Source organism: Chelmon rostratus, chromosome 18 (assembly GCF_017976325.1).
Source record: "Chelmon rostratus isolate fCheRos1 chromosome 18, fCheRos1.pri, whole genome shotgun sequence".
NCBI classification, from domain to species: domain Eukaryota; kingdom Metazoa; phylum Chordata; class Actinopteri; order Chaetodontiformes; family Chaetodontidae; genus Chelmon; species Chelmon rostratus.
The window spans coordinates 10,996,093-11,017,718 of NC_055675.1; the positions used below are offsets into that span (position 1 = coordinate 10,996,093).

The window sequence follows — 21,626 nt, forward strand, 5'->3', positions numbered from 1 at the left end:
GGAAATAAGCTTATTCACTTTGGTGTCGAGAATTAGATCAATAACATCAATACCATACCAATCTCATATCTATCCTGTGTGCACGGATACAGTCAGAAGCTAGTTAGAATAGCTTAGCATAATGACTGAAAATTGGATACAGTCTTTATGCTAAGCTAAGCTAACCGGATGCAGGTTGCAATTTGACCATATATTTACCGGCTAGACATGAGAGTGGTATCGCTCTTCTAGTTTAACTCTCAGAATTATTGCTTTAAATAAAGCATAAAGACACACTGCCTTAAAAAAAAACCCAGGGAAGACATCCGTTTGAACAGTTCAGAGTCATTCTGAATTTTTATTATCAGCAAAAACAAACCACACACCACATTACATTTTAAAAACAAGAACGCTTATTGTGGATGTACAGAAAAAGAAAACTGCAGCTGAAAAACTGAATATTCTCATCTCAATAATAATAAAGGTATAAAAAGGAAAGTGTTTCATTTTGTGAAATAAAAGCCTTTGGGCCAACAAAATGTTCCCCTCAACATGCGACTTTAAAAATACATGCAAACATAAAGCTTTCTAGTATGGACACTTTCAAAATACTCTCCACATGAAATCCCATAAATTATAAAATATCAGCCTATTGCCCCTGAACTGTTTCTTGACAGAGAAAATCCTATGGAGTACCTCAAGTCCTGGGTGCATCTCAGCGCCTACAATGGCTTCCTCTTTAACTTGTCCTTCCGATTCACTGATCTGAAAAACATGTGATCTTTTTCAGACTGATCAACCGCTGCTAGCTGAGTGTGGTGACACTCATCCAGCCCAGTCCACTCTGGTTCAGACCGAGGAAGGGAAATGCAAAGAGGACACTACTTTAGACCGTATGCACCTCGTCAATAAAGACAGACACATTTCTTGCAGACACATTTCTCTGGCATCAGTCGACAGTGAAGATGCGCCTTATAAGACCAAAACCTGGGAAGAACATCAAAAACAGCACCATTTTTAAAATTTTCCTGGATTCTCTCCAACGTGGCAGTCACGTTGATTCAACACAAAAAAGTTCTACAAAGTCAGACATGGCAGCTATGTCAAAAAAGTATTTTTTGCTTGATTATAAGTTCATAATATCTATACTCTTTATCAGTGTTTTTCTCTGTCGTTAGCATGCAAGACGGGTGCTTTGCAAGTGTTACGTTTAAAATCAAACATTGCCCTGCTTTTGTCTTTGGCAGCTGAGGGTATATATCACATGGCAGGTTTAGGTCTGCTCCATTCTGGTTGGTTCACGATTGACTGCTCGGAAGTGGAACTGGGCCCAACCCCATAACACGAGTCATGATTGTACCAGAGGTTTTTGAGTGTGTTGGTGCACAGAAGGTCATTAACAACAATAAATAGCTGAATCCGCCCCTCAAACCTGGGATTATGCAATTACAACATATTTTCTGCAACCTGGTATAGTTCTAAACGTCTTAAAATTCTGCGCCCACCCCAGAGATGTTTCACAAACTTAAAACAATTTCTGTGAAAATTCTGTGTCACACTAATGCCTCCATGACGTATGACATTTCAGATGTAATACTCCCGGTTTTGGCACACCTTCCCTTGCAGGACCTGACAGGTTTAAGTGTCAAAGCTTCAAGTTGTCCTCAGGTTCTGACTCAACTGCATTTGCCTTTAGGTTGTCAGTAGTTAAGGTTCAGTGCTGAGAGAAAGGTGAACGGATCCTGAATATCCTTGAAGGCAACATCAACCACGATTAATTAGCAGAGTTAAGTGAACCAGAGGGTGAGAAACAACTACAATGTTTGGGCTTTGTGCTTGAACCTAAACGACCAACTGATATGTATTCTGATGAGGGAGAGAGCAATGAACAACACCGCTGAACATGGTTAGTGAAAGGCTGCCAATCATACAGGTGTTGTCACCTCACACGGAGAGCTGCAACACCCATCATGCCTCACTGTGGTGAAAGGTAGAATAAAACATTGGTTAAAAAGCAAAAATCGTCACGCTATTTTAGCCTCGTTTGCTAAAACGTCCCCACTCTTGCCAGAGTTTACGTATCACAAAAGGACAGAACTGATGTGTTAACGCCTTGTGCTTGAAACAAATCTGCAGAGCTCCCTTACAAGCACTGGCGGAGTAAGGATAAGGAGGTCAACTTCGAAGTATTGGACAAAAAAAAAAAAAAACTGTTGAAGACCACATTTCAATCACATGAACAATAAATGGCAACACACAGTACTTTTTTTTAAAAAGAAGAAACAGCAAAACACCTCAGTAAAAAAAAACAAAAATCATGAAGCACTGTGTTTACATAGTGCTACAGCTAATTGCACACCTACCGCAGTACAAACAATTTTTTTTTTTACCATCTCCCTTTTTGAGATTTGTTGGTGTTTTAGTCTGTATGGCTGCTGGGATTACAGCGTCGGCTTGTAACATGGCTCTGAAATGTGGAGTTCGGTGGCGTTCATGTTAAAGCACAGTTGCAGTTCTGGCGTGTTCCAGGGCTTGACATTTCATTGTGGCTGTATGCTATTGAACCATGTCGGCTCTGATTTGCTTAAGTACCTTTCAACAGTCAAATATTATAATACACCTTGTTATTCTATGTGATTGTGAAATGAATGACTAGTGTTATATGCATGGAGGTCACGGTGCAGGTTTGCAGGTTGCAGAATAGTTAATAATGCTGTTATGCTTAGATAAGTAATTCTATGTGATGACAGTCCATGTTGAGTGGGTTCAGTAGGTGGAGCTGAGATGGCGTAGTTTATGGTTGATTGATGGTTGACATTACAGCCATTATAGGCCCTTCTTATTTGGCGCACTGAGTTTTCTCATTCCCCTTATCCTGCCCAGCAACTCACGGACAAAGTCCTGCAAGGAGGAGACAAAAAAGAGTTAGAGACACAGCTGCACACACACATTCACACACCGGTAAAAAAATGGGCTTTTCTTCAATCATTTGGCACGCAATTGGTCAAATCAGGTTATTATATAATAATACTCTGCAATAACAGCAGCATTTCTGCTTGACTTTGCAAAGTAAAGCAGGAATAAGTGTCCTGCTATTGTTTGTGGGACGTGATTGACAGCAGAGGAAACTGTGAAGAACATGAGTAATTGGCAAAAGATTAATTTTTAAAAGAATTGTTCCAAACTTTGGCAAATGTGCTCATAGAGTCGGACTAAGAAGATTGATAACACTCTTTACACTAAATATGAAGCTACAGCTAGCAGCCAGCTAGCTCTCAGTACAGACATGAGAGCGGTGTCCATCTTCTCATCTAACTATTGGCACATGAATAAGAGCCCTTGTTGCACACCTCCGCCTCTCTCTTTACGTTTCCTCTTAACTGTCAAACTGTGCTGAATGCATGGAGAAAAAAAACAGGATCAGGATTAATGCTAAAGTGACTGAACACAAACACGGAGGAACAAACTCTAATTATGGTGATATGGCAATGATGAAATGCTGGATTACGTAAGGAAGGAAGACAAAGAGAACCCACATCTCCGATTTAAGCAAGAGGTTGCATAGACGTCCACGATAGTGTGACCGCGGTGGAGAATATGCTGGAATATAATCCCCCTCATTATACCCAGGGTGACTCTGCTCCTGACCTGATTACTGATGCCTCCCCCTCCTCTATCTCCCTCTGTACCTCTCCTCCTCCTCCTCCTCCTCCTCCTCCTCCTCTCCCCTTGCTTCCTCCCTCTAGCCGTCTTTTCATCTCTTTGTGATAGCTTCCTTTCCTTCGTCTCCTGTCATTTTCCCGCTGTAACTTTTTTCTATCAGCGCTCTACTTCTTTCTTTCATCCTCCCTCCGTCACTCTCTACCTTTGTCGCGTTCACCTTTTCTCTCCGTTGCTTCTGTCGTTTACTGTTTATCCCCAGCTGATGCCTCCTTTGTGGGATTGTGTTCAAAATGGCATCTGCGCTACTTCACTCTCGGGGGATTACAATGTGTGTGTGTGTGTGTGTGTGTGTGTGTGTGTGTGTGTGTGTGTCTCAGCGGCTGTCAACCTGGCTGGACACTTCTGTAGCTTTGGATATCAATGACCTTGTAGTGGTTGTCACAGGCTGACCTAATGCCACACACACACACACACACACACACACACACAGATGACAGATGGGGAGTCCAGGCTGGACAAGTTCACCGTATGTAGAGGTAATGTGATTGGTCTGTACTACCTTTAATCACCAAAATAGCTTAACCCTACCTCACCCGAACCCAAACACTTAACACCTCCATGCACACACACACACACAGAAACACACCCACCTTCACACACTCAAAAAACCAACGAACCATAATCCAACTCTTAACCAGTAAACAAACTTAGGGTGTGCCTACACATTGTGAACAATTGTGTGTGTGTGTAGTGTCGTTTTTTTTTTTTTAACCCTTCCTCGTATTTAGGTCAGGTTGACCGTGAGTGAGAAAACGAATGTGTGTGTCAGCAGACATTAACCACACACTTGCACATCTGGGACAGTCGACATACAGCGCCCTATACACTGCAAATCGAACCGTCCGCGTGAGCATCAATAATGTCTGTCTACACACAAGCTGCTAAGTCATCGATATTGAGCGTTTTATTGTGTAGATGACAGACACACCAAGCATACTCACCTCTGTTGGTTTGTAGCAGTCTGTTAATGATTCCTGTGTAAAAAGCAAAAAGATTGGCTTTTGTTCGTGTGAAAAGAAGCAGTCACATGACAAGTTTGACTACAAAGCAAGCATTTTGTAAGAAAGCAGGCTGTCTGGCTCTTAAGGTGCGTTCAGGAAGCGAAATTTACATGCGCCACAATTGCATCAAACTGAGGCAAACTGAGGCTTTATGAATTTACCTCAAACATACACACATGAACTGGAGTTCTCTCTGAGATCAGTCAGAGGCTGAGCTGTCACACAAACGCACACAAGCACGCTCAAAAAAACACATGCGGCCGGTGGAATATTAACTGTTCGGGGTGATTAAACACAAACTGCACGAACGGTCCAGCAGTCAGAGTGACTTGCAATCCGTTTGAACACAGCGGGGTTTGTTAAAAATAGATGTGTGGCTACAAAGACGGACACAGTCACAGGGGTATACCTGCAGTTTGCTGGCTCTCTCGTCATCGCTGTTGACCTCCAGCAGGTCATCTATGTCTATCTCTACCTCTGGCATCTCTTCCTCCTGAAACACAGAAACACTCCTGGTTACTGAGCTGCTGAAACAGAAGCAATGACATGCAAAGCAGCAAGAAGAGATGAACAGGAAAATGGACTGGAGAATCTTTCCGTTAGAATGATGCTGACAAAACATGTTTTTAGATCTGTTTTCACCAAAATCAATCTTAATTAAACACGTTCTCTCACTTCGGTTCCTTTATTTCACCTCTCAGCACAAATCCAATTCATTCAAATCACATCTCTGCTCCCAAACGTATATTTGCCTATTAGGAGCAGGCATCGCATGGAAATGTCATTGTGCCATCGTGCCACGCTGCCGGGGCTGGGCCGTTTAGTGGCTCTGTGGTTAGAGGCTGTATTCTTCTCGGCGCCACTTCAAAGGTCCTGCCTTCTTCTGCTTCATTTTATTTTTCACCACAAGGCTTGTGCAAAAGAGGCATGCAGGGAGGATCAACCCTTCCCTCCCAGCCACCACATGATGCGTCTTCCAAACTCTCTCTTCTGGGAATTAAAGCCAAAGAAGCTACGTGCAAGTGCAGCTTCTTGGTCCTTTACCAACAGCTGAACTGCTCAGTAACAACATACTACGTGATGGCAGCAAAACAGACTGTGCCGCTCTCACTATGAAATACAGCAACCTTCACATCGGGTGATTGCACACCTCATGACTTACGTTCAACGTCAACATTCATCGTCAGTGCAGGAAACAGCATTCCCTTATGTGGAAAGTGAGGGTGTGGAGGTTGGGACTTTTCATGCACATGACTGCAGTTTTCATCTTGCTGCAGACCTGCAATTATGTTTTCCTTTTTATTAACTGTAACCACGATCTTCCTCTAAACTTAACAGTGGTTGAGTCGCCTAAACCATAGTTCTTTTGCCATAACTAATATCTTTGAAGAGCAAGAGCAAGCAAGAATTTCAATATAGGACGCATTTAACATTGATAAAACATTAGAAAACAATGTATTCTGGGGATTTGCAGAATTGTCCAGTATCGACCTTCTTATATTGTCTTCCATTTTGCTGCCAGGTTCCAATAAAGAGCCCTGTCCAAGCTTTTGTTGTTTTAATAATCCCTGTGAAAATCCACATCCAACTCCTTGGCTACTTTCCACGTACTGTTGCTTTCAGCTCATTGATTTGGTCATTTGGCTGAATCACAATGTCTCACCAACCCTTGACCCCATATAAAACCATGATCAGCTGTTCAGAGCTATTAAATTCACACAGCTTCGCACAACTGTGCGCTAATGGCCAAGCCCAACGAGCTAAAGTAAATAACTATATATAATTATCATAACATGGCTGATTGGCTTGTTGATCAAAACTACTGTGTTGTCTCACACAGACAGGTTGTATGACATGTATGCACTCTGAAGAACACACAAGCTCTTGTTAGCCAAAATAAAACAGTGCTGTTTTAGATTGGACAGCCTTGCTGGGCAGTAAACAGCACTTACCTACAGATATAATGAGCTGGGTCTCATCATTCACTCACTTTCCTACATCACAGTAACTACTGATTAACATGAGTATCAGATCCCTGCTTCCCTTTACCCAGGATGCTACATTAATAAAACCGTTTCATGCCATGCTCGTGGGTGTGTGTGTATGTGTGCGTGCGTGTGTGTTTATGCCTCTCGCAGGACTCCTGTATGCCACCGCCTGGAGCATGCGCTGGTATTCAGACACAGGAACATGGAAGATGGAAGGACAATTTGAATTTAGCTCTCAGCATTAAAACTCAGTCACCGTGATATCATTTTCGCGTGGGTGGGTTGATGTGCACAGAATAGAATTAGCTCGCAATTATACCTTGAAACTACAATAGCACACGCAAGACAAGTGGCAAGCGTGGTACATTATGTGCTCTGTGTTTTACAGTACAGTACAGATGAATTACCTCACCTGGCGCAACTGAATTTTTCCATATAAATCACTGACTGTGAGGATGAATGTAAGCCAGCAGCAACGTCGTTACATGTTTTACCTAACCTCATAGATGTGGTTTACGCAGTGAAAAATCCCACTTGACATTAGTGACGCTCAAACCTGGCTTGCAAATACCTCATTTGCATTTGTTCACACACACATGCACACAAGGCTACCCCACCTTCATCCTTATTCCTGAGCCGTTAAGAGGCATTTACACAACCAGCATTTTAAGCATCTCCCCTTCGACCTCTCTCTCTCTCTCTCTCTGAAATCTCTCTCCTCGTCTTAGTGAGAGGGCCCTCGCTCCGAAATCCCCCGTCGTTGAGGAAACAGAAAAGAGGGAGGTGAGACGAGGGGATGTGGCAACACATATCAAAGCCTGTCATCTGTTAGCATAGAAGTGTGTGCGCGCTGAGGAATCAGAGGACGGAGGTTATATGCAAATGCGAAAACATCTTGAGGAGAGATGAGTTATTTCAATTGAGGAGAAGAGAGATAACTGTGAGAAAGGGAGACAGTTGTGTTAAAGAGACGGGAAGAAACGGGAACATAATGCTGCTGCCATTTAGAATTCTCATAAGGTTTTTTTTTTCCATGTCAATGTTGTCCTCTACACTGTCCTACAAAGCCAGTTTGTCAAAAGTGAGCCGATACCAGAATCTTTGACTTTGCGACGTCTGTTAGAACATATAAAATTATGCCAATTAAGACAAAAACATGCAATATTTGGGAATGCTGTCCTGCCCTGACATTCAGACACCAGCTACAAGTTAGCTGGCCTGTCTGTGTGTGCAGAGAGCAGCTTGCCCCTTGAATGGGGTCATGGGTTGCCAGGTTGTGGTGACAGATGGGTTGAGATAATAAGTAGTGCGTGTATTGTGTGTGTAGATTGTGTTTCGTACACGATCTAGCAACATGGCTGTTCATAATAATGTTTGAGGGCCATGCAGATTACAGGAGTTTGCCGGGAGAATCAGCGAAACTAGCGGGCGCTGGGAGTTGGCCTTTTAAATACAGAAGCAACCCGGCAAAAATGAAGTCTAGCAGGTATGTCGAAAGGTCAGCTTGTTTACACCTGACAGCAGTTACCTCTGAGCTCCAGCACAGAGATCATGGCCTCGGTCATACGGTAAATGCCAGAAACAAAAGATGAGATGTAGGAAAAAACAAAAAGTGAGTGGTGTCCTGCTTGAAAACTGTGGTCTGCTGGTTTCTAGAGGCTAAAGAGAGAAGGTTTAACCTAATAATGGAGGTGAGTAAGTGAATTAGAATGACTAATAGTGAAGTAAAAGCCCGTCAGGAGAGTGAATTTAACACACTGACCTATGAGGGTTGAGGGGAAAAGACAACACTATCTATCTTTGATCTGTGTGTGTGTGTGTGTGTGTGTGTGTGTGTGTGTGTGTGTGTGTGTAAGAGAGAGTTTCCCACTATTTCACTTGTCAGCAGGCAGTCCGTCACCCTCTGTCACTGTGATTGGTGATGACTAGGGCAAGCATGGCCTGAGTGTGAAGCAGGGCTGCAGGCAATCACCAACGATGTGCAACTCTCTCTCACACACACACAATTTTTGCCAGCATCAATCTTCTGCGGAGAGACAGTCACCACAGGGCTTTGCCTCTTGTCTCTCGGTGGAGCTTATGAAAAACTACCTAAATGTGTCAAATACAGCGCATGCAATGCAAAGAATGGAAACACTCACACACTTAACATGCAGATAAACGCTGAACTGCTTGTCGTCCTGCTGTGAGCCTAAAACAGTCGAGGTCACACCCACTACCTCTGGGGAAAATAAGTTTCCATCGTGCCAGCAGTGGAAGGGTGACAAAATGACAGCGCGCACAACAAAGGAGACAGACAGGGACAGGCAAGACACACATACACTCACACACAGAGGAATACATTTGAGATGACGCCAAATTGCTGATTTTGTAAGACAGAGGATAGGAGCACAGACTGAAAAGGCATTCAGGCAACTAATACAGAACTTCATCCTGAAAATGTGTATTTTATGTTAGATATAGCTAGGTAGTCATTGGCTGTGTGTAACAAGAGGAGAGGTTTTTGTTGTTTCTTTAATATGATCCCAAGTGGCAGAAAGAACAAACATTCACTAGAAAGAAACAAAGATACGACCTCAGTATGCCTGCAGCAGAGAACAAAGGAAACAGAGGCTGTCATTTGCACACTACATACAAATGCTCGCCATGATTTGATTATGTAGGATACTCACATGACAAACACAACCAAATAAACAGACGTTATAATGACAGCATGCAGATGAAACATTTATTGTGGGGCACTATTGGCCCACAATGGTGAGAACACATGATACAACCAATTTAGAGAAAACCAAAACCAACAAATGCATGTAAATAATTTTTTGTTTTATGTGACGTTCTAAATTTGAAACTGTCATCAATCTGTGCGTAACTTATTATTTTTATTATGTTTGTAAAAAAAAAGTGTTTAAGTGCACTGGCAACATTAGTGCATAGTTTACAATGTGTTTATAGTGTGAACTTGGGCAGGAACAAAAATTAAAGTGTCTGTATGTATAAGAGAAGAACAGAAGCAGCATTTCTCGCAGATGAAGGCGAATGTGTGTGTTTGTTATGTAGAAGAAAGACGTAGTGATGAAAACAGGAAAAGAGGGTCAGTGTGCATCTGATGTGCGTTATGAGGATAGTGTGTGCAGGAGAGGTAACAAGGAGCCAAGTATTTGTTGTAATGAGTTGAAGATGTACGAGAGCCAGCGAGCAAAAGATGAGCTCGAGAGGCAGAGTGTGAGACAGGCCAGCCAGTGTGTCTGCTGCTGTGCAGAGAAAGCGTGTGCATGTGTGTCAGACTTGTTTTCACGACAGCTAAGCAGCCGGCAGCGTTTTCGGCCTGGCTTGTCTGTGATGAGGTGAATCAAAGCTAATGTGAGCGGCCTGGCCCTGTGACTCACGACAAACTCTATTCAGACTCTATTCAAACACTCTCCACGAACACAAAGAGTCAAACTCCTTGCGACGGGGAATCACTTCACTCGGCCAAGTGATTCATGATTACTCCTATTCATAGCCTACTTATATGAACTTGAACTACAAGTTGTTGTTTTGAATGGTGGCTAAGACTTCCCAGGGAGATAATTGCACTTGTGAAGGCCAGTTAAGAAAATTAGGTTCAATATAATGTTATAACAGCCTACAGTTAATGTTGAGATAATGGCTGCGTAGCTACGTAAGATCTTGGGCTTGAAATACCACAGTAGAAATCTGTTTCACTTCAGAAATAATGTAACTAAAGAGACTCAAGCAGATGCTAGCTGATTAGCTTGCTAGTACCAGTGCTAGGTCGGCTACACAGAAGTCCACAATCTACAGTTAGTGTTTAGATAATGGTTGTGTAGCTAAAAACACTCTAGTAGGTTAGCTTGCTAGCTGCAGTGCTAGGTTGATTATACAGAAGTACAGTTAATGTTTAGATAATAGCTGTGTGGCTAGCTGCTAGCTTATGCTTGAAATACACCAGTAGAGCTCTATTCCACCTCAGAAATAGCGCCTGGTTGAGGAGAGACTGTCAACAGGCTGCTATGAATGACAAGTTAAGGCTAGCTTGTGATATAGCCTATTTTCTGTATTGAAGAATCAATTTTCACGTATACATTTGTAATGAAATATACTGTAACATATAAAAACACACAAAACAACAACTCCAAACCCACAGCTAGTATGGTCTACATAGGATGACACTGTAATAAGAGCTTGCTCAGCTGGCACTAAAAATGCTAGCAGATTAGCTTGCTAGTAGTAGTGCTAAGTCAGCTAACTGCTTTGGTCACATGATATGAAACCATGCCAGTCTAGCTGGGTTGAAAGTGTGAGGTTTGAAAACTGTACTATGAAGTGAGAAATTATTCCATTTATTATTTTAGCACCATAGTGCCACTGCAGCCCTGGCAGTGTAGTGCCACTGTAGGCTAAAAGATTTTGTGTGGACAGTCATGGCCGCTGTCAGGTACAGATGCTGAAAATGGAGGCTTAGCAGTTGACGCTGCTGTCTGTCAGTTGTCATTTTTGTCATTCTCAGAGTGTGTGTCTGTGTGTGTGTGAGAGAGAGAGAGAGATAGAGACAGTGCAAAGTGCACAGGAACATTCAGTCTGTACCTGTATGATCTACTGAAATGGAGTGTCTCTGTAATACACACAGAATGTGGCTGATACTGACAGATCTCCCACATACTCAGATAATATTAAGCACACACGCAGTTTCATGAGTCTGATCTGGTTTCCAAGTAACTGTATCCGGTAAATAAGATAATAACGCCCATGCTTCTTTAATCACAGCTCTGTTTGCAAATGATAAAGATTATAGAGAATAAAGAACAGAGAGGCAGAGAGTTGGCAGAGATAGGCAGGACAGAAATGAAGGAAGATGAATTTTAATTGTGACGACATGCTAAAATGTTCAGATGATAATGTAAACAAGGAGAAGCCATTGAAGAGTAGAGCACTTATACAGCAAAAGAAGAAAAGATTTAATAAGTCAAACAATGAAAAAGCAAGCGATGTTTGCTAGATTAAAGGCTGGGAAAGGTCACAAAGATGAGAGTAACAGGGAGGTGAAAAAAGACTGCAAAAGGGAAGTGGAAAGAAATGAAGAGAGGTATGCATGAGAGCAATACTTAGAATACATAAGAAGAGAAAATGAGATACAGGGAGATAAGAGGGTCACTGTGACGATGAGGCAGAGGGGAAGGAAGAGGAGGATTGTGCAACACAGTAAAAGCTCACAGCTCAGCTTTGTTCCTCTCTCTGCGCTGCCATGCTGTGTCACATCAAAGCGAGGAGGAGCTCAAGGTGGGATGAATTCATCTCATGAGAGTGTGAGATGAGGGAGACAGAGAAACTACTGCACACAAAGGAATGGAGGGTGATGATGGGATGACTGAAATAGCCGAGAGGCCTGGAAGATCGAGGTGAGCGAGAGGACAAAGAGAGAGGTAAGAGAAATGATAAAATCAAGGCATGCCGGGCTTCCCATTAAGGACTCTCACAAAGTAAAGGAAAGAAATACTTGGCACAGTAACGATAGAAGGTGCACCGGTGGAGAGAAGTATTTCTACAGCTCATTTCCCCTCCATCCATCCCTCCCTTCCTCCCTCCTCCGCCTTCGAGCACCTCCCTCTTCGCCCTCCAGCGATACGATTTGCTGAAACCATACAGCACGGATGAAGTGACTTCACTGGATAAAGTTAGCTGCTGCAGCAAAAGCTCTTTCCCACGCTGATTCAGCTGTACTCTAGAGGACACTGTATATCAGAGAGGAGGGGAGAGACTGCTAGAAAAAAAGAGGGCTGGGGGGAGGAATTAATCCTCAAAGGAGGAACTGCAGTCAAAAATAACAATGATTCTGCATGCTGAATTTTCTGGAGCTAATTGTGATGTAAATGTATTAATCATACGTTCAGCCGTGCAGTGCGGTAGCTGCTTCTGCACAGCGGGGTTGCAGTGGCCCCAATGTCATTTTCCTTCACATCGAAATTCGATCAACTGAAATTATGCTTCATCAGAAGGAGCTTGTCGGAGGGTCGAGTAGCTTCGGACGACCCCCACACCTTTCTGACATCACATTAATCTCCAGCAGAATTGGAGACTTGAGAAGAATCTGACCAACCATAGTTGCAGTCTCCATGTGGTGTCGATAGCCCCAACATGTTACATATTGAGGAGGTGCATGTTAGCTGTGGCTAGCCTATGGCGTAGCATCAGCAGCTACATGCATACATTCAAAAGCTACGCCGTTACCCCTTCATACACAAGTATACTGATGTTAACCCTCTTACTGATCACATCACACTTCAGCCAGCAGAGATCCACAGATACCATCATGCAGTGAGGACTCTCCCAGACCTCGGGGGCAGCTTAATGTACGTGGACATTTGACAAGAGGCTTTCTTATTGGCACCTTGAAGAACTGTTTGTTAAAGCTTTTTGTCCAAACTGGGACAGCTCACGGTCCTATAGCATGCTGCTGCGTACACGTGCTGCGTTATCCCTGAAATCATCTCCCCTTTGGGTTAAAATCCTGATTTAAAGCTCAGCCTGAGCGCTGCTGTGGATTCAACCACGAAATTCAAGCATCTGTCTTGTGACTCTATTCCACGGTTTTGTGATTCGGGGGCGCATGATTCATTTCACTGTATTTGCTAAGCATACAGATCATCCCCGAGGCAGATGTATTGACAACTGGGGCCCATTTGGACCTTTGCTCTCGGTGCAAAGCAAAGCCTCAAGCCTAACTGGACTCAAAATGTCAATACCATCAGGGTCACAAGCAGTCAGCCAGTCGAATTAATGGATTAATTCAAATTCAGAGGCGATGAGAAACCCCTTTGTTGTGAAGACATGTAGTATAAGCAGTTATATATCAGCGATAAACCAACTTCAACTCAGCTCACCAAGGAGGCGTTATGTTTTACACAAATTATACATAAGAGTGCCTGCTGCCTGATTGGCTCCCTGTTAAACACGCAGTCGTTCAGCGCAGGCAAAGGTAGACATACAAGTCAACACACCCACATGAACACACCCCACTGACTTTGAAAGTCAAAACAATAATCTTCCTTCTCTCTCATCTCCTCTCTCTCTCAGTCTCCCTCTCTCAGACACGTGTGAACGGCGGCAGTGTTTTGCATGCTTTTGCAGCGCCAGCCGCAGAGAGTGAGTCAGTGTTCGTACACAGCCAGTTTATAAATCGTGTCGGCCCGCTGACAATGAAACCAGTGATTAACTGGATCATCTTGGGATGGGAGGAGATGTCATAGGAAGACAAGAAAGTCAGTGTGCGAGCGTGAAAAGTCAACATCTCTTCCTTTCACGGGCTCAGCGGCTTTCTAATTTTGCAATTCTGGCCGCACAATTTGCATCTAGTTCTGCCTTTATTCTGTCTGACGTTAATCACTTTGCAGATGACATCCCGTTTGAAACGAGTCTGGAGACTAATTCCCTGAGAAAACGTAGTTTCAAACTGGTAGTCTAGGTTGAAACAAATTTAAATGATTAAAATGAAAAGCATGTCATTCGACAGTGGATTGCCCATTGCCCTTGCCATTTTAAGATCTTTTTTTCTTGTGCCACTATGTCTTGGGACTTGAGGGCTATATTTGCAAGACCTGTCATCCAAGTTAATAACCTGCAGAAATTTTGTTCTTCTCAGATCTTCTCAATTTTCACCCTCTCCGTCTTTACTTTCCCTTCTATGCAGCAGGCGGACTGATCTGCTTCCCCAGGGTAGGAAGGAACATCTAAAAACCCCATGACAGCATTACAGTATCACGGCTAAGCCCATAAACACAGCATGCAGGGTTAATAGAGTGGGAAACCATAAAGGACAAGGGGGGTGGAAGGAAGCAGGAAAGAATCAACAACAGGAAAAAAAGATGAAAACTTGCTTGGATTTTTTCATTTTAACATTTTGTCAGCCTTGTTTTCCTCCTTTCCTTTTTTCAGGGTGATCACTTGTCACATGTTAATTGGATTTTATTACATTTTTGCATAATAATGATATATTTGAGCGCTGTGTTGTGCACGCATCATTCTTGGCGAGGTTATCACATTACCGATGCGCCAATTAAACCTTTTTTTGCATACGTGATTAACGGTGTCAGCTACAGACATGAAACGGCTCATCTGCATGCATGTGAAAGCCACAGGGATGACAGCGGTAAAGACAGGTAGGTGGGTGTCCCAGAGGGTCAGAAGTTGAGATGAGAGGAAGGAGGAGAAGAGCGGAGGAAGGATGAAGCATGCAGAGAGACGACAGAAAGGGGAACAAACACGCTGTAACCTTTGCACTAAGTTTTGCTTTCCAGACAGATATTTGACACCTCTCAGCTGCGTGTGTGTTTATAGCTGTTTCAACAGCTGCCTGCTAAAAGGCCTCGTTGTCAACGCCTCGGATTTGTTCAGCAGCAGATGCATGCGTCCGCAGGTGCTAGATGAGATGTGTCAACACGGGCTCGGACGTGGACGCGAAGCAAGCATCTATTTTTGTCTGTGCAATTGAAATGGCGCAGAGATACATGTCTGGCTCCCCAAGCGCAGATAACAATGACCTTCCCCGCCAGATCCATAAACACATCAGGGTCACACGTTCAAACAAACCATCCAATTGACTGGCTAAACCTCCCAATGGGTGGATCTGTCAGCCTGGATGTAATAATTACATTAATGGTGGGCAATCTCTCCCTCTTTTTCTGTTTCATTCCCACACTTTCTCACTGCTCTTTCCCCGCACTCCCTCCTCTTTTCGTTCATATTTTGACCTTCAGCAGAGTGTGAAGCACATTGGATTGGTGTAACATGGACCCGGAGCTGTAACAGAGAGCAAAATAATGAGGTAATGAAGCTTATCTCATTTCCTGTCATCAGTCAAAGTGAGATGTGTTCAATTGATCATTGGACTGAATCACATCCATCAACTGTCAGAGGTGATGGATGTGCATTTGAATGGGCCAATAAGGAGGAAAATGATGGAGAAACACCTTCCAGCTCCCTAAAATAGCATCTGCTTAGACCTGTGTGCCTGTGTTCATACAGTATATCCAGTCACCTTAATGGAAACACAATGCTTCTGTCTTTGTGTGTCAATATGTGTGAGTTTATCCCTGACATGCTATTCCTAAACCTATCGAGCGTCGCTAATGACTTGGCTTGAATTGCACTGTTTACTCCTCTGCTACCCTATGAGGTTCACATGATATGCGGTGGGTCTCCTTCCCAGCAAGAAAACGTGAAAGGCATGTGAAAGGGGAACGTTATTGACAAGGTCACAGCAAAAACCAGCTTCCTTTGTCCACACACAAAAACACCGCCTTGAGACAGCCCTCCTACACAAAACAGCGTGGAGAATATGCTCCATCTCCTAGTTCCCTTTGCTCCATTTGGTACAAATATATACACTGACCTGTGTGTGGGTGTGTGTGTGTGCATGCACGTGTCTTACAGTTGAGTACAAGGGCTCATGCTCATCCAGTCATGGAAAAGTACCCATGACCACTCGCCACCCCAAATCTGCCAAAGAGCAGCCGAATATCATCAACCCAAAAAAAAGCATGTAGGACCTATTACACACGTCCACACACACACACACACACACACACACACAAGGCCTGAGGGCATTGCGCTGTATGTCGGCAGTGTCTGTGCTTGTACACATGAATAAGCCTCATTGAGTGGGGCTCTATTGACGCTGAGCCATGAAAAAGTAGGCCATTACAGTGTCTCTCTCCCCTCATTTTGCTGCATGCACCCCGACAACACACGCATAAAAATGCAGAGTCTGCAAGGCTGCAACAGATTAACCACTCTGTCAATCTCTGTGGCTGTTACACACACACACACACATACACACACTGAGTGAAGGCCTTTTTCTGAGCAGCCATCATTGAGCGTGTTAAGGTGCTCTCAGGCAGACAGACCCGTCACCGTGCTGACACATTCGGCCTTTTAATCACCTAGACTTGACCTCAGCAGTACTCTGCGCTCCAATACAGTCTGGTTCAGTCTCTCGCAGAATGAGTGAGTGGGTTAGTGATTTTTTTTCTCCCAGAGGTTGTGAAGAAGGTGCACGAAGGATGGAGAAATAATGAATTAATAACCTAGGTTCCATATTTACTCACTCTTTGTTAACACATCCTTCAAAGAATGTGGATTGAGGATTTTTCTTATTTATTTATTATTTTTACATAGATTTTAACTTCATGGTGAAATGTTTGGTTTAACGTGAATATGTGCTGCTTTTCTTATGCGATAATCAATCAAAAATCTTGAAATTTAGAGCATATAGGTGTCACATTTTTCTTACACAGCTGATTAATCCAGAAAATAATTAGTGAATGATGAAAATAATCCTCACAGTGAAGAGAAGTGATGAATGTAAAGGACTCGGAGGGAGAAAACACTGACACTTCTTTTCCGTTGCATAATGTAAATGTGAGCAACGGCTTTGTCAGACGCCAACATGGCAGAGAACGTCAAGGCGAGAATAAGAGAATGGAGTTGAGGCCTAAGCTGTATTAAGAGATGTACGGGGAGCATTTGGGTCCTTGGTTTCTCTCTGTCTCCCCTCCTCTCTCTCGCTCTCTCTCCCCTTTCTCCTCTCTGTCCTTTGAACAGCAAAATGAACAGAGGTGATACATCCCAGGGGAGCAGAGGGGAATCCATCTCTGACAGAGCTCACCTTCTGCTATCCCCCTGGAAGAGCGAGGAGGAGAGGCTCAGGGCGAATTAAAAGCCAACGCTGGACGAAAACATTTTCATGAGAGGCAATAAGACAAAGAGGAAAAGAAAAAAATACCATCGCGATAAAACCTGGTGATTGGTTGAAAGTAAATGTTTGTTTCGAGGTTAAACAAATAGTATGACATTTAGGGAGATACACTTTTAAGATTGTGGAGAGTTAGATGAGAAGATTTATCCCACTCTCATGTTTATACAGTAAATATGAAGCTACATCTAGGAAAGGGTTAGCTTAGCTTAGCATAAAGACTTGAAACAGGGGGAAACAGCTAGCACGGTTCTGGCTCAGCCCGTCATTTTCCCTAAATTGTCTTTTTTTATGCTTTGGATTTTGAAACAAGCATGATATGCTGTGTTAATTAGTGAGCTATTCAGGTGCTGGCAGGTGGGTTTCGTTGACTTTGGATAGAGCCAGGCTAGCTGTTTCCTCCTGTTTCCAGTCTTTATGCTAAGCTAAGCTAACTGACTGCTGGCTGCAGCTTAACATTTGCCACAGAGATATGAGAGTGGTATCAATCATCTCATCAAACGCTTAGCAAGAAATAACTATATTGCACAAAATGTCAAACTAGTCCCTTTTTACATTGACTTGTGACTTTGAGTTACTTGTTATCTTACTGTAATACTTGAGGTCTTTGCTTTGCTTGACCTGAGACAAGAGAGACTGGACACAGAAACTCTCACCTACCTGTTATTTAAAACAAAATGCAATTTTGCCTAAGTTAAACCTCTCTGCACTCCATTAGTATCAGCACACAGACACAAACACACTCTGATGTTCTCTAGTATCAGGTTTTCTTATGAAACTGATACAGAGGCTGACCTTTAAGCCAGACCAGCGCAGCCAAATCAGCAGTCTCTCCCTCTCTTTACCACACACACACAGTCAACACGAAATACACACACCTGTGTCTATCTTAGGTCTGAACATGGAGGTGTGAACGGGCATGAAGGGAGTGTAACTTCCTGTTTACAGTCAGGTGACCAAACATCATCAGCAAAGCACTTAAGTCCACCTGCTCAAACACTGCCATCATCTATCTATTTGTGGACACATGCACAGATGAAAGTAAGTCCTAACAATGCACCAAAGTGACAACGTGTCAAAATGATGATGTACTGCTTTCATTACCTTCTGTCCTCTGAAATCCTGCCAGCTTTCATGTCTTTCTAGTGCCAGTCAACACTGTGCTTATTCCAGCAGCCAGCGTGATATCAGACTGGCAACGACGTCAGCGACCCAGGGGATTATCATGTGATCTTATCCCATTTGCTGTGTGAAAGACATAATGTGAGGAGGTATCATGCTGCTGGGGATATGTGCACTGAAATCTAGACTGCACAGTTACCATCATTACATTGATGTCAAGGAAAAAGGGACATCTGCAGACAAGAGTGATGCTACAATAGTGAATTAAAAGATTGATTTCTGTCCATCCAGACATCACAGCAAAGACTGACTGCATTCTGCAGCTGGCTGTTTTTGAGTGTTTAACTAAATATGCATTTGCATTAAACAAATCACATCCATCGGCAGAGAAAGGCAAATGCTGCACGGCCCGAGATGTGACTCTTCAAACGTCAAATAGATCAGTCGATCCACGCGGGAGAGCATCACGCGACTTGTAGATCAAGCGCACCTGCTGATGGCAGACTGACACACAGCCAAGAGCTCAGCCGGCTTTGAAATGTAAACCAGTCCACAATCAGAAGCCAGATGACAGAAAACAGCAGCTTAGGGTTAGATAGATGGAGAAAGATTCACTTTTGGTCATGTTTTAGTAGATAGATGCAGTTTTGGCGCCACAGGAAATCCTAATAGCTTTGCACACATGCGAACAGTCTATTTGTGTTCGGTGTGGGAAAGAATTATTTGCATTGCAATGCTCTGTCAGCACAGGGCCAGACAATAATGCTTTGATGTTGTCATGCAGCATCCTGCTGTGATGTGTGCAGGTGTTTCCCTACTGCACATGCGCACACGATGCTGTCACTTTTGTGCGATGGTGACAGATGCAGCATATCACACAAATAACCACACGCCAACATTCTCACACAAATGCACCTTCTTCTTCACATTTAAATAAATTGCACCCCACCCCCCCCCCACCCCACTGTGCAGTCTGACAGGTTCATGCGCGCACGTGTGGATGCACGCTCACACCGCCTGTTTCCTCTCTGATTGGCCGAGTCTGGTGACAGACACGCTGTATGCCTGCAGTGTGCATATGTGTGTGTTTGTGCAGACCCTCTGCTGCAAGGAAGGGGGTCAGAGCCAGAGGGGAGGTGATTGGCTGGTGAGGAGAGTCACAGCATCAGCACATCCTTAACCCACTGCCCTTCTTTCCTCTCCAGTCCATCCCATCCCCCCACTTGGCTCTGGCAGCATACTGTGTGTGGCAGCGGGCACACACACACACTTACAAATCACCTACAGAATCCCTCTTATTCCCTTACAGACCTGCAGGCACGCAGCCCCCCCCCCCCACCCCCACCCCCATGGCACCCCCTCCTCTTTAAATGTAAAAGAATGGGACTTGTGAACGTGAGAGCGCAGATTAATTGGGCTGTCAATAACGTCTGGCGACAGATCCTCCCTCGAAAGGTGAAAAATGTTCAAAAGGTCAAAAATTTGGCTCAGAGACGCCAGATGAATTAATTCCAACACGGAGAGCGCGGCGTCACACCACCAGAGACGCTGAAACATGGTTTAACCTGCCTTTTGCTCTCGAGGACTACACGATTTAGACATGAATACCAGGTAGACCAAATGATTTTAAAATGATGAGCCTATTGCAGGATACAGTTTCTCAATCTCAGCCTTGAATACAGACGGCGAACCTACACAATCCAAAAAGACCGATGCGCCCGGTGCGTAAAAGGCGCAACCGTGCGGTTTCTATCACTCCATCCACATTCTCGACTTCCTTGACCCATTTCACCCCCCTCTCTCCCCCAGGATGCGAGAGAGGTGACAATACATTGTGTCAAAGTCAAAGTGTTGAGCGAAGAGCCACGTTTATTACAGCAGACAGCTTTTGTGTCGCTTATACACCCCTGCTATTCTGGCCCCAGCCATAAACCAGCAGGTATCAGCGTGGCAGAGGACAAAGAGACATCAATAAACCTAATGACTATTTAGTGGAGGATGTTAGGGCTTGCTGTAAATACGGGTCCATTCTCCTGACGCCTTTGCAGACACATCGACAGCACAGATGAGAAGAGCTGCAGGTAGCCGATCCAGATGATGCAACTGAAGGCATATAGCAAACAGAAACTCGGCCAAATAGAGCAAGAAATTCACCAATGAATTACATTAAGCGAGTCTATATTTGATGTAAGGTTGAATTTAAACCCATGAAACCGACAAAGCATGAGTCCAGGACCAGTTTCCTTGCGTGTCATTCTGACATTGTCCACCTGTCTCTGAATGTGCACACGGTTCGGAAGGTGTGATATCAGATTCATGCTCCACTCACCTCGCAGTCGTACAGCTCGCTGAGCTGCTCGATGATCCACTCCTCCAGGACGAGTCTTTTCCGCAGCTCTTTTCTGTCGTACTTGACCGTCACTTTGCCCTGCTTCTTCTGGACCGGGTCGTCCCCGGCGGTGATGGGGCCGGACCCCACGCAGCCCACGCCGGTCGCCGCTTGGAAGAAGACGCGGCTGCCGGCGGTGGGCAGCGGGGCGCTAGTTTCGGTGCTGGCGGCCGACATTGCGGGATGTGGAGGGCTTTCTTGCCGGAGAGATGTGTGAATGAGTGGGGGGGCTGCGGTGCTGAGAGGGACCGGGTGCTGCACGGCAGACAGGAGACTGGCGAGGAGCTTTTAAACAGCTGCTATTTAAAGCGCAGCGCCGGAGACAGCAGAGGAGGCGGAGCGTGCGCTGCAAGAAATGATCGTCTTGTGCGCTTGTCTCGTGTTAAAATTAACATCTGCCTCGCTTAAAAAAACAAAAGCCCTTTATTCTGAGGAGTGGCGTGAAGTTATGGGTTTCCAACACCGTGTCTCATAAGAGGATTTACATGTAATAACTGTAGGAGTATTCCGCCGTTGCTAAAAATGGCAACGCATTGAGAGAAGCACTGCAATGATTGTAATTGAAAACGGGTTAAATGACTCTGAAAGATGCCATGAGCAGGTTCTAAAGCTTGTTTTAGAAAATACACAGATTTCTAGAGTGATTTGTGATAAAATTATTACCTTAGATC

General features: G+C 44.1%; 1 protein-coding gene across 1 annotated transcript; it reads right to left on the bottom strand.

Moving 5' to 3' along the window:
* Positions 1–395: 395 nt before the first annotated feature.
* ppp1r14c (protein phosphatase 1, regulatory (inhibitor) subunit 14C) lies at positions 396–21,219 on the bottom strand. The gene is made up of 4 exons (XM_041958964.1): positions 20,896–21,219; positions 5,113–5,196; positions 4,644–4,676; positions 396–2,880 (listed from the first exon to the last, which is right to left on the bottom strand). Exons 1-4 carry the CDS (start codon positions 21,130–21,132, stop codon positions 2,806–2,808), a joined length of 429 nt encoding a protein of 142 aa, XP_041814898.1. The 5' UTR covers positions 21,133–21,219; the 3' UTR covers positions 396–2,805.
* Positions 21,220–21,626: the final 407 nt, after the last annotated feature.

Coding starts and splice junctions, on each gene's coding strand:
- ppp1r14c (XM_041958964.1), bottom strand. CDS start 21,132: ATGTCGGCCGCCAGCACCGAAACTAGCGCCCCGCTGCCCACCGCCGGC. Junction 5,197..20,895: donor GCGAGCTGTACGACTGCGAG/GTGAGTGGAGCA, acceptor TCTGTGTTTCAG/GAGGAAGAGATGCCAGAGGT. Junction 2,881..4,643: donor ACTGCTACAAACCAACAGAG/GTGAGTATGCTT, acceptor TCCTCCTTGCAG/GACTTTGTCCGTGAGTTGCT.